Here is a 13,697-nt window from a genome sequence, read left to right as displayed (position 1 = left end):
CTTTATTTTTTTTCCTTTTTACAGTTGTGTCTAAACCAAAGGATTGTATTTTTCCATATCATTTTAAAGAAGGCATTAAGGAAAAGGTAAAGAACTCACTGTTTATTCCTTTTAAATATGAAATATGTATTTGTTTAAAAAGAGAAAAGGAGAATGCTATGGATTAGTAGAAATACGCTATTTTATATGTTAATTTATTAGATCTATTCTTGTTAGATTGGACTATGGCATTAACCCATTAAAAATGTATTAGAAGTTTAAAGCTAGAAGTGTTATTTAACAATGTTTAAATGTTTTACTTCCTGGAAATAATGGGATTTGACACTTTATTAATAGATGGGTGGTCTCAAACCCTCCTTCAGATAACTTAATTGGAAGCTTTTCCAAAATTGCATGATCACATGATTAGTGTTTTGGGAAAGTGTTGGGTAAAGCCCACCCCACCCCCACCCCGCTAACTTGAAGGAAGTCAAGAGAAGTTGAGAACGCTGTGGATATTAAAGGTGACATATATTGGGAAGGTTGGTGTGGGCTGGCTATAATTGATCAGTGATCTCTAAACTCCCAGTATACTCCATGAAGAAGTTTTCACGAGTCCTTAATAAAAAAGGGGGGGGGGTAGTATAATGTGAGTTTTTCATAAAAGTAAACGTATTCAATATGAAGAATTTTATTTTTGGAGAGTATGTTTTTTATTTTATGAAATGCCTGGGTTGGTAAATGTGTAGGTTTTAAAATTTTTTTTTAAAGTCTTCACTTGCCAAAATTAAAAGTTAGCAACCTTATCAGGTTCCACTTACTTTAAATTGGTTTGAGAAGTCCAGTAGTCTGGGGGTACTATTGGATCAGGCTATTATTTGTGAAGTGCCCTGAATTAGTAAGTAAAATGACCTTGGAAAATTCCATTAGAGTCAAACTGATATTTTTTAAACCTGAGCTAGTTGTAGAAAACATAGCTATCAACTTCATTTTAAGAGTCTTAGTAAGAGTGGATCTTTTGAATATCTGATTTATATTGAGTAATCCAAGTGGAAGCCTTTTGTGTGTAGATAGGTTTTATTTAAGACACTTAATTCTTACATGTATGTTTGTTTTTAGTCTAGTTTCTTATTTATGGGTTTTTACACTACTATTTGGGATTAGTTTATACAGTCCTTGGGATCTCTTTATGTGGTAAATACATAAACAACAAAGTCTACCAGGGATTATATAGGAAAGTAAGTAATGTTTTTGATAGGTACTCTGATTCAGGTGCTATAAAATGTGTCCAGATACACAAGCGTGTCCCTATGGAGGGACGTTTCTGCACTCGATAGTGCTCAGCACTTAAAATTTTGCTTCATTCACATGTTTATTACTTGAATGAGCTCCTCAGAGATTTTGTGCAACTATTACTGTGAAATCTAGAATCAGGAATTTCATTGCTGCATTTAATTTTGAAATGGATCGTTTCTTTTAACCCTAAGAAATCTTATCCTGCTTGAACAAGGAGCCAAGGTATAGTAGTTGAGAGTAAAGATAAGTGACTGGTATGTTTTTGTCTAACAGAATGTGAAGGTTGAGGTTGCTGCAACAGAAAGAACACTGCTAGGTTTTTTCCTTGCAAAAATTCACAAAATTGATCCTGATATCATTGTGGTGAGTAGATGTTTGACCATATTGTGGGGAAGCTCTTCATTCCATAGTTCTTTTCAGTGTGACTTGATCGGTACTTTTTGAGCAGTGGAGAATCTTTTCAGAGTGAAATAACCCTGTGGACTGGTGGGAATTGCTATACTTTCTCCTAACAGAAAGGAGAAAAAACTCCAACCTACTATAAGATACTTTTTTTTCCCCTCTAATAGAAAAGCAACTCACGAATTACTGTTGAAGTTTAGGATACTCCTGTTATTTATAGTTAGAGAGCAACCCAGAAGTAAGTCAACTCATGTCAGCTGTTAATAGCTCCAAAATTTTGGCTTAGTGGCCCAGCAGTATAATGTCACAGGAGTGAATTCCCTTGGTTTGGTGCATATCCCCAAAGTGTAAGTATTTTAATTTTATGAGCTCAGTGGATCTCTGGCATATTCCTTTGAGAGCTCGTGGCTAGGAGTCTTTTTTTCTCTTGATGACTGAGTAGCTCCTACTAAATAGTAAGAGGTAATAATTCATTGAGTTGTCTTTGCCACAGTTCCGAAGAGTCCTAAAACAACATTTTGCTTTGTGTTTCCTCCAGCCTTCCTTAGTTTGTAGACTCCTATCAAGGAGTTCTTCCTTTTGTCTTTTTTCTGGGTTAATGGACCAATCACATTATTTTGTGCTTTTGGGTTTTTTGGAGGGAAGTAGCATATAAATGCCTATATTTTAAGTGTAACATCAGTAATTTGGTTACATTGAAGCCTTGTGAAAAATGTTTGCCGTATATTTCTGTGTTCGTTTTTGCCCTTGGACGCCTCTCTGGAAGATGGTGTAGCCAAGTACTGAGAGCCTGTAGGTTGCTACCAGTGTCTCTGCACCCGCTTCCCTTATGGTATTTCAGGAGCCATCTTGAAAGTGCTGGGAAGATTCTGTCCACAGTGCCCTCCTGTGGTACTCTGGCTCAGCACCAGGCCCTCACCCAATCTCCACTAGTAGTCTCTCTCTTGGACCCCAAGGAGATATCCTGGAGTCTAGGGTAGCTGGCCTGCTCTAGGGTGTAAGAGCCAAGACTTTGTGAGAAATCCAAACTGAAAGAAGAGAGAATCCTGACATGGGTTTGAGTCCCTAATCCCAGGCATGATAATTTGGAAATGAGACTTCCTCATGTCCTTTGGGTCTCTTAGTTTAATAGACAAACTTGCCATAAATATATAGTGGTATATATTTTTAATTAAAATTAGTGACAAATATGTTTATTAATTTATTTTAAACTTCATCTAGTTTAACTTACTAGAATAAACATAATTCACATGATGGGAATTATCATTACAGACATGGGAAATTTGGTAATATTTTTGAGATTTTTTTACTCGGGATGGTTTTGTTTCCATGTTTTTAGCAAAGTTCTTATTTGAAGTATGGAGTGATAGTATATGTTTATTTAGTTGCACATTGATTAAGAGTCTAAATCAGTAGTGTTTGAACTCAGTTCCTTAGGAAGAAACTAGATGCACTTCCTCCGTTTTCTAGAGATGTCTATGTAAACTGTCACGCAACATAGCTGGGTTCTTGGTTTTTAAGGAAGTAAGAAGAAATTGTTTGAATACAGCTTTTACTGATCAGCTAAAAAGTATGGGACATTAAAATTTGCATGAGACTGTGAAGCATGAGTTGCAAATTAAAAGACATCATATGAACCTTGCATCAATTAGGATAAAATAAAGTTTATTCCAGCAATCTGCTTAGCAGCCTTGTTAATGTCAAGGCTAATGAATGCTGCTGATGAATAAATTCCTGAAGAAGAAAGGACCCCAATCGGAGGTAAGCTCATGAGGCCTTCAATTAGAGACCAGAAAAAGAAAGGGCAAAGAAATTCTATGCATATGAAGATAAATCCTCTAATTTGCGTTTCTTATAATGTTATTGGCTGCCTTCTTTTTCTCACTAGGGTCATAATATTTATGGGTTTGAACTGGAAGTGCTACTTCAGAGAATTAATGTGTGCAAAGTTCCTTACTGGTCCAAGATAGGTCGGCTGAAGCGATCCAACATGCCAAAGCTTGGGGTAATAATAATTTTCAAAATCTTAACTTCTCTATTTGGTTTCTTTATATGAAGTAGCTACCAGGGAGTACCCTGTGCTTCTTTGACTAGGAATCTGTTGCCTTATGATAGGACATTTTAACTTTGGCACTAAACACCTTTTCCTTTGAATTCAGCATTTTATTGGTAAAAACCACTGGTAGTTTTTTTTTTTTTAACATCTTTATTGGAGTATAATTGCTTTACAATGGTGTGTTAGTTTCTGCTTTATGACAAAGTGAATCAGTTATACATATACATATGTTCCCAAAACTCTTCCCTCTTAGGTCCCCCTCCCTCCCACCCTCCCTATCCCACCCCTCTAGGTGGTCACAAAGCACCGAGCTGATCTCCCTGTGCTATGCGGCTGCTTCCCACTAGGTATCTATTTTACGTTTGGTAGTGTATGTATGTCTATGCCACTCTCTCACTTCGTCACAGCTTACCCTTCCCCCTCCCCATATCCTCAAGTCCATTCTCTAGTAGATCTGTGTCTTTATTCCCATCTTACCCCTAGGTTCTTCATGACCTTTTTTTTTTCCTTAAGTTCCATATATATATGTTAGCATATGGTATTTGTTTTTCTCTTTCTGAGTTACTTCATTCTGTATGACAGACTCTAGGTCCATCCACCTCACTACAAATAACTCAATTTCGTTTCTTTTTATGGCTGAGTAATATTCCATTGCATATATGTGCCAAATCTTCTTTATCCATTCATCCAATGATGGACACTTAGGTTACTTCCATGTCCTGGCTATTGTAAATAGAGCTGCAATGAACATTTTGGTACATGACTCTTTTTGAATTATGGTTTTCTCAGGGTATATGCCCAGTAGTGGGATTGCTGGGTCGTATGGTAGTTCTATTTGTAGTTTTTTAAGGAACCTGATACAAATAGATGGAGAGATATACCATGTTCTTGGATTGGAAGAATCAACATTGTGAAAATGACTCTACTACCCAAAGCAATATACAGATTCAATACAATCCCTATCAAACTACCACTGGCATTTTTCACAGAACTAGAACAAAAAATTTCACAATTTGTATGGAAACACAAAAGACCCCGAATAGCCAAAGCAATCTTGAGAACGAAAAATGGAGCTGGAGGGGGCTTCCCTGGTGGCGCAGTGGTTGAGAGTCTGCCTGCCAATAAAGGGGACATGGGTTTGTGCCCTGGTCCGGGAAGATTCCACATGCCACAGAGCGGCTGGGCCCATGAGCCGTGGCCGCTGAGCCTGCGCGTCTGGAGCCTGTGCTCCGCAACGGGAGAGGCCACAACAGTGAGAGGCCCGCATACCGCCAAAAAAAAAAAAAAAAAAAACGAGCTGGAGGAATCAGGCTCCCTGACTTCAGACTATACTACAAACCTACAGTAATCAAGTCAGTATGGTACTGGCACAAAAACAGAAATACAGATCAATGGAACACGATAGAAAGCCCAGAGATAAACCCACGCACATATGGTCACCTTATCTTTGATAAAGGAGGCAAGAATATACAGTGGAGAAAAGGCAGCCTCTTCAGTAAATGGTGGTGGGAAAACTGGACAGCTACATGTAAAAGTATGAGATTAGATCACTCTAACACCATACACAAAAATTAGCTCAAAATGGATTGAAGATGTAAATGTAAGGCCAGAAACTATCAAACTCTTAGAGGAAAACATAGGCAGGACACTCTATGACATAAATCACAGCAAGATCCTTTTTGACCCACCTCCTAGAGAAATGGAAATAAAAACAAAAATAAACAAATGGGAACTAATGAAACTTCAAAGCTTTTGCACAGCAAAGGAAACCATAAACAAGACCAAAAGACAACCCTCAGAATGGGAGACAATATTCGCAAATGAAGCAACTGACAAAGGATTAATCTCCAAAATTTACATGCAGCTCAATAACAAAAACAAACAACCCAATCCAGAAATGGGCAGAAGACCTAAATAGACATTTCTCCAAAGAAGATATACAGACTGCCAACAAGCACATGAAAGAATGCTCAACATGATCAATCATTAGAGAAATGCAAATCAAAACTACCATGAGATATCATCTCATACCAGTCAGAATGGCCATCATCAGAAAATCTAGAAACAATAAATGCTGGAGAGAGTGTGGAGAAAAGGGAACCCTCTTGCACTGCTGGTGGGAATGTGAATTGGTACAGCCACTATGGAGAACAGTATGGAGGTTCCTTAAAAATCCACTGGTAGTTTTAAAAATCAGCTCTTAGAATCTAGAGACAGCACATGTTTGTTAGCTCCACTTGGGCATCCCTGAGAGCAGAGTTGCGGGTTCTTGTTAAGGGAGGAGATTGGAAGGAGGAACGGGGGTTGGGGGAGGGGAGCAGACACTGAGTATGTGAGAAGACAACGGGCAGCATGCCTTCTGTGTTCGTTCTCTCTCACAGTAGCTCCAGGTTTATTGCACATTCTCACAGGGGTGGCAGAACTTGTTCAAGATCTTAGAGCTAGTAAAGGGAAGAACTAAAATTTTGAATCCAGGCCCCGTGTGACTCTTGTAAAGCTTGTCACTTCTCATTCTACCTGCTTGCTTCACTGAAGGGAGGTTGGGTGGTTTTGGATGAAGCACCTTCATTTCCTAAACCTGACAGTGCTCAGCGCTTGAAATCTTATTTTAGTCAAAGCCTTATCAGTAGAACGGCATGCTGCCTCATCAGAGAACTTAGGACTCTACCGTTATAATGCTCTCCAGAGGATTCTGCTGCCACAGTTTGGAGTTGGGAGCCAGTGCTCTTGCTTCTTTTCCTATTCATATCTTTATGGCGGTAGAGTTGTTATAAACACTTCATCCAAACACTTGCTTTGCTAACTCCTTACCCCCTTCAGGGTTCTTTATATGGCATCTTCTCAGTGAGGTCTGCACGATCACCCTATTTAAGATGTAGTCCCCCCAAATTCCTTTTTCCCCTCACCCTGTTCTATTTTCTCTTTTCCATGTACTTAATGACCTCCTAAAACTATATAATTTCTTTTTTTTGTTGTATATTTCAATTGAGACCAGGAATCCTTTCTATTTTGCTCACCGCTATATCCCTATATTCCAAGTGCCTGGAACAGTGTCAGATACGTAGTCAGTGTTCAAAAATATTTGATTGATGGCTGAATGAATGCATGAATGGAACAATGAGAGTTTCATCATTGTAATTTTGGGACTAGCCTCAAAGCAAGTTAGAATGAAATGTTCTCAGTATCTGTTCTTCCATGGGATTTGCTTTTTTTCCTCCCCTTGTAGGGCAGGAGTGGATTTGGTGAAAGAAATGCTACCTGTGGCCGAATGATCTGTGATGTGGAAATTTCAGCAAAGGAATTGATTCGTTGTAAAAGCTACCATTTGTCTGAACTTGTTCAACAGATTCTGAAAACTGAAAGGGTTGTAATCCCAATGGAAAATGTACGAAATATGTACAGGTATGATCATGGATGCTTCAGAATTTGTCTGTCTTGAAATTAACAACAGCAAGACACCAGAATCATCCTTAGGCTGGAGAGACAGGAGCCTGTGGTGTTATGAAGGGGGAGATTGTCCGTCTTCATGTCAGACTCACCATCTCCATTACTTGAGTAATTTGAATTATTTTGCTTTTTGAATTATTCTAATTTTATCATAATATCTCCCTCATTTAACACCATCTTGATGCTTCCTGAGAGCAGTTTGGAAGTTGATGTGATATTTAGGTTTCTGCCCTTAATTCATTAATTCAGAAATTGATGGAAATATTTTAGAAATATAAAATCTGAGAAGTCATTCAAATATTTGGAGATATTGCTGATTATTTCTTTTTTCCAGCCTTGTTGAGGTCAAATTGACAAATAAAAAGTGTATTTTATTTAAGGTACAACTTGATGTTTGATATACATTGTGAAATAATCCTCACAGTCAAGCTAATTAACCTATTCATCACCTCACACGATCACTATTTTTTTCTTTTCCTTTCTTTTCTTTTTTTGTGGTGAGGACACTTTAGATTTACCCCTCTTAGGAGATTTCAAGTATACGATACATTATTGTTAACTGTAGCCACGTTGCTGTACATTAGATTTCCAGAACTTACTCATTTTGCGTAACAAACTTTGTGCTTGATGATCTCTTAAAATTTCTCCTACCCCTCTGGCCACTCCTCGTTCTTTTCTGCCTGTTCCTCCCAAGTCCTCAGACTGCTTCTCTTTCTGACTGCACTCCCTCCCTGGTTGATCTCGTTGAGTCGCAGGAATTTCAATACCACATGGGTGCTGATGCCTCCCGCCAGCATATCTTCAGTTTAGACCTCTCTTCCCTGAATTCCAGACTCATATCTCCACCTGCCTGTTCTACTTAATGTCTGACATTAACCTCCAACTCAGCTTGTTCCAAAACTGAGCTCCTGACCTCCTCTAGGTTTCTCTTATTTTTCCAGTATCGCTGGAAACCTCCAAAGTCATCCTCAGCCCAGAACCTCTGAGGCATCTTTGATTCCTCTCTCTGACATCTTATGTTCCATGCATCAGGAAATCCTGTCAGCTCCATCTTCAAAATATGTCTTTATCTGACCACTTCTTTTCCCCTCCGTTGGACCCACCCTGGTCTAAGTCACCAAACTCTTTCTCTTGGGTCACTGGGTCTTTCTTTTTTTTTTTTTTTTTTTTGTGGTATGCGGGCCTCTCACTGTTGTGGACTCTCCCGTTGCGGAGCACAGGCTCCGGACGCGCAGGCTCAGCGGCCATGGCTCACGGGCCCAGCCGCTCCGCGGCATGTGGGATCCTCCCGGACCGGGGCACGAACCCGTGTCCCCTGCATCGGCAGGCGGACCCCCAACCCCTGCGCCACCAGGGAAGCCCTGGGTCTTTCTTATATTAGCCTCCTCACTGGTCTCCTTGCTTTTGCCCTTGACTCCTTGCTGTCTGTTCTCAACCCAGGAACCAGAGTCACTGTGCTAAAGTTAGATATGGCACTCTGCTTACAGTCTCCTAGTGACTTTCTGTTTCGTGCAGAGTAGAAACCAAAGTACTTATTTCGATTTACAAGGTCCTATACAATGGGTCTCTCTGCCGTTAGCTCTGTCCTTCTACTCTTCTCCATCATTCTCTCTGTTGCAGCCATTGGCCTCCTTCTTGGTACTAGAACTGCCAGATTTATGCTCAGCTCAGGGCCTTTGAATGTGCTGTTCTGTCTGCCTGGAATGTTCTCTCAGAGATAACCCATCCACAAGGATTGCTCTCTCACCTGCAAGTTTTTGTTCTCAGTGAACTCTTTCTCAGTTCCCTAATTAAAATTTGTCTCTGCTCCTGACACTTAATATTCCCTTTGCTTCTTAGTTTTTCTTCTTAATGCTTAGTGTTATATAACATATCACATATTAAATTTTTAATTTATATTCTGTCTCCCCCATGAGGACGGGAATTTTTGTCTGTTTTGGTCACAGCCAGCATCTAGAACAATGCCTGGCACGGAGTGGGTATGTAATACGTATTTAATGGATGGATGAATGAAAAAATTTAGGGAGTTTTCAGGTTGTATCTTTGTGGGATTTTTTTGTGTATTTTAGAGAAGGGCATTGATTGGGACCAATGGTATGAATGAATTCCTAATTTCATACTGACCTTATTTTAAATTGTTTCCAAAGCTGCGGTGCCGTTGCTCTGAAGTTAACTTATACCAAAAATTTTTTGTGATAGTTTATGAAGTTTTGATTATAATCATTGTTTTTTAATTACTTGATTCTGTTTCATTCTTTCTTTTCTGTACAGTGACTCTTCTCGTCTGTTGTACCTGTTGGAACACACCTGGAAAGATGCCAGGTTCATTTTGCAGATCATGTGTGAGCTAAATGTTCTTCCATTAGCATTGCAGATCACTAACATCGCTGGGAACATTATGGTAAATTTAACATAGAAAGGGGGAAAAAGCATTTCCTGTTGGATCCAGTGTTTTCTGGGGGTAGTTGTTATATGATAATGAGTCTAAATGCATGCTTATAAAATAAGTAACCTGTATTCTGAAAGCTGGGCTTCTTTTGTAAAATGAAGAACTGCTTGGGAGAAGGGGAGGAAAGCCAGGTGCAGTATGTTGAAATTTGGACGAACATAAGGACCATCTCTGACATCTGGATGTGTCTGATTTGTGGAATGGTCCATTTGGAAGTAAAGAAATAGCGCAAGTTGTCAGTATTTTAAGCTCTTTGTCTCATTTTAACCATAGTGCTTAAAGAAACTGCTAGAAATAATTTAGCACCTTTTTTTTTTAAAGCAGCCCTTGTTATGATGAGTGATTTTTGAAGGAGGTGCTATGATTAAATCTGCGAACTGGAAGTTGCTTTTGTTTATTCTGGTTTTGAGCTCAAGTTTTTTAAAAAAAACTTCTATTTAATAGTCTAGGACGCTGATGGGTGGACGATCCGAGCGTAATGAGTTCTTGTTGCTTCATGCATTTTATGAAAACAACTATATTGTGCCTGACAAGCAGATTTTCAGAAAGCCTCAGCAAAAACCGGTGGGTCCAAAATTGTATAGTGTTTTGCTTTTTCTTATCCCCCCCTTTTATTATCTAGATAGCTGTTTTTTGGGGTTTTTTTGCTGTGATAGTATCTGCTCCCCAAATAATTAATTCCCTGTATACTCTAGACTCTGTGTCACATTTGTTTTGTTGTTTTGTGTGGTCATTTCCTTCTTTACATTTCTCTATACAGATAAAAATTATTTGTGAAATCCGAAATTCTTTGAGGGAGGCATTAGGCCTCTGATACGTGGCCATACCTGGAAAGCGTTTTGCCTCGTTAGCCCTACCCAAACTTAGATGCAAGTTGAACCATTTATTTCCTTGAACCCATAAGCCTTTATTTTTGTGTTGCGTTGTTTCATTTTTATATTCTAGTAGGATTAAGGTCACTACAATCAGGTTTCTGAAGTGGCCTCCATCGCATTGGAAGTAAAACTTAGCTACTGTTTTATCAGCACTGATAGTAATTGATTCAGAATGGGAGTCTAATGTTAAAATGACCCAGGTTCTTATATTTGCTTGTTTTATGCACATTATCAAAATTAGTAAAGGAAGTATTAACTTATAGGAGTTTGACATCTGCTGAGGTATTGAATGTTGGCTATTAGTAAACTACTTGGGAAAGAATTTTCACTATATGGATGTACTTATTTTAAGGTGTCCATATTAATAATGAGAATAATGATAATATCTATATAAAATATTTTGTGTTTTTACATCATGAATGTTAGAGTAATGAATTTAAGAGGACTCTTAGAATCTCAAATTTTACATAATATGAATAGTTGAATTTTTAGTGTCCATTGATTTTATTTTATTTATTTATCTTTTTAAATTAATTTATGTGTTTATTATTGGCTGCGTTGGGTCTTTGTTGCTGCACGCGGGCTTTCTCTAGTTGCGGTGAGCAGGAGCTACTCTTCATTGTGGTGCACGGGCTTCTCATTGCGGTGGCTTATATTATTGCAGAGCACGGGCTCTAGATGTGCAAGCTTCAGTAGTTGTGGTGCGTGGGCTTCTGTACTTGTGGCTCACGGGCTCTAGAGCGCAGGCCTGGAAGTTGTGGTGCACAGGCTTAGTTGCTCCATGGCATGTGGGATCTTCCTGGACCACGGCTCGAGCCTGTGTCCCCTGCATTGGCAGGCGGATCTATTCTTAACCACTGCACCACCAGGGAAGCCCTGTCCATTGATTTTAAAATGTGAAGTTCTGTGAATTCAGAAATATTTTAAAGTAGAATTTGCATACTTATCAACTCAGATATAGTGTTTGTTTCGGTAACTACCATGCTTGGCATTCATTAGGATTTATGAAAATATTACAATAACTGTCTTTCCTCAGAGGTAGGACCACTAACTAAAAGTAATGTTAGATAGAATGTTAAATAGAACTGTGTACTGCAGTTGGAAAGGTGGGGGGGGGATCATAAACCTTCTAAATTGGTCCATTAGTTGCTGGCTGGTGAAGTTATCTTTCCATTTGATATTAGGGAGATGAAGATGAAGACATTGATGGAGATACCAATAAATACAAAAAAGGACGTAAGAAGGCAGCTTATTCTGGAGGCTTGGTATTGGACCCCAAAGTTGGTAAGGCAACGCAGTGGCTCGGTTTGCCCCTGATGCTAAGGAACTTAATGCAGAGCCAGGCTTGAGAAACGAGAAGGCCTGAGTTATGTTTTGTAGGTTAGCGAATAGGTTTCATAATGACCTTATTTTCTCATGTTCATGCGAAAACCTTGTTTGCCAGTCTAACATCGAATTAATGTGAATCTTTTGTGGGGTTTTTTTTGCTGTATTCCAAGAAAGCTTTATTTATGGACATAGAAATTTTAATTTTGTATAATTTTCACATATCATTGAAATAGTCTTTTAAAATTTTTTTCGACCATTTAAAGATATAAACACTGTTCTTAGCTCATGAGTGGTACAAAAAGGGGGTAGGTTGGAGGATTTGCTCTGTGCAGTTTGCCAACCTATTTGTCCTGTGGTAGGAGCGCCTCTGTCTCCTCCCATCTACTCTTGGGCTCCGCCTCTGCCCAGCGTGCGAGGGCCAGTGCAGTTGGACAGCAAAGTTAAAGTACAGGCAGTAACTACCAAATTGAACTTTAAGAAGAGAATAATTGTTTCCTGTAATCATGAATGGCAAATAAGATGTTTTGTGGTAAACAGAGCTAGAAAAGGTTAAAAAAATTTTTTTAAATCATCTTAACCATTTTTAAGTGTAGTTGAGTAGTGTTGTTAACTGTATTCACATTGTTGTGCAGGAATGAATGTCAATTTTATCAAGTAACTTGAACTCTTGAGTAGGAGACATTTTTGACAAAAGTAATTTTATTGTGAGTTGTAATGAGACAGATCACTCATCCTTTGGTGTTAGATAGATCTGGCCTTGAATTCTGGCTATGTGATTGGGCTGCCTGTTTTAGCCTGCGTATGCCTCAGTTTCCTCTTCTTTAAAATGATGGCAAGAAAAATACCACACAGAGATTTAAGGAATAATAGTACCAGACACAGAGTAAGCTATCAATATATGCTTGCTGTTGTTATTATTGTCTTAATTGTGGACATTTATTTTTATTCAGTTTCTTCTCAAGGTGAAGATAACTCTTTGTAAATGTCCTAGAGAAATATAGTAGCTTTCTGTTCACCCTTTGCAAGTGAAAAGGGTGGATCGTTCCACTGCTGACATTTATGTGTACATCTCTTGTCTCATCTTAGCAGTTTGTGTACAGGTAAATGGGCTGCCTGTTTTTATTCCCTGCAGGTGTGATTGTAAAAAAATGTATAACCACTCACTGGTATAGCCCATGAAACATTTGGGGAGTGGCGGTGTGGAGGGTAGGTGGGAAGGAATGCTTTCTTGAAGGAGAATTTAACAGCATTTTTTGGAAATGGACATGGTACTTGTCTAAAGTAATTGATATGGGAAGCTGTTTGCCTATAATAATGGCGTACTTTGGCGACTGCTGGGATTTCAAGGCGAGACAGTGTCTCTTCTTTCCTTTTGTGACCTGACTCTTCACTCTAATCCAAGTCATTTTTACAGAGTGGTAGTTGACTCCTTTTTTCCTTTTGTGTACCTCACAGCTCTGGATAGTATATCGTTTCATAATATGTTACTTCTAATATGGCGTTTTGCCAAATCTACTTTTTTAAAAGACTTTTTGTAACGGGGCTTTTTTCTTGCAGGTTTTTATGATAAGTTCATTTTGCTTCTGGACTTCAACAGTTTGTATCCTTCCATCATTCAGGAATTCAACATTTGTTTTACAACGGTGCAAAGAGTTGCTTCAGAGGCACAGAAAGTTACAGAGGTTTGTATTCAACTGGGAACTCTGGATATTGAGATTAAAAGTAGTGCTTATAGAAGGAAGATAACCAAAGGGCTCAGTGTTCTAGTTTTTCCTCATAAAAGATAACACTATATCCTTTTTTAGTGGTCAAAAAAGGGGGGAGGGTTGGGTAGAAGGAGACTCAGACTGGTTCTGTGTCTTTT

At 38.8% G+C, this 13,697-nt stretch overlaps 1 protein-coding gene and 1 non-coding gene across 2 annotated transcripts in view; both read left to right on the top strand.

The window, feature by feature from the left end:
* The window catches only part of POLA1 (DNA polymerase alpha 1, catalytic subunit), a 307,226-nt gene that overhangs the window by 47,652 nt on the left and 245,877 nt on the right, over positions 1-13,697 (top strand). The window contains exons 17-24 of the mRNA XM_060292862.2: positions 25-86; positions 1,549-1,638; positions 3,566-3,682; positions 6,960-7,135; positions 9,452-9,581; positions 10,074-10,193; positions 11,689-11,788; positions 13,391-13,515. Of these exons, the coding sequence (XP_060148845.1) occupies positions 25-86; positions 1,549-1,638; positions 3,566-3,682; positions 6,960-7,135; positions 9,452-9,581; positions 10,074-10,193; positions 11,689-11,788; positions 13,391-13,515 (920 nt within the window). The remainder of the gene's footprint in view (positions 1-24; positions 87-1,548; positions 1,639-3,565; positions 3,683-6,959; positions 7,136-9,451; positions 9,582-10,073; positions 10,194-11,688; positions 11,789-13,390; positions 13,516-13,697) is intronic.
* On the top strand, positions 12,763-12,892 carry LOC115848462 (small Cajal body-specific RNA 24). Its single transcript, XR_004037700.1, has one exon. It is a non-coding gene; the product is annotated as a small Cajal body-specific RNA 24 (non-coding RNA).

Source organism: Globicephala melas, chromosome X (assembly GCF_963455315.2).
Source record: "Globicephala melas chromosome X, mGloMel1.2, whole genome shotgun sequence".
Taxonomy (NCBI): Eukaryota; Metazoa; Chordata; class Mammalia; order Artiodactyla; family Delphinidae; genus Globicephala; species Globicephala melas.
The sequence above is the reverse complement of the archived record's forward strand: the minus strand, read 5'-3'. Positions and strand labels throughout refer to the sequence as shown.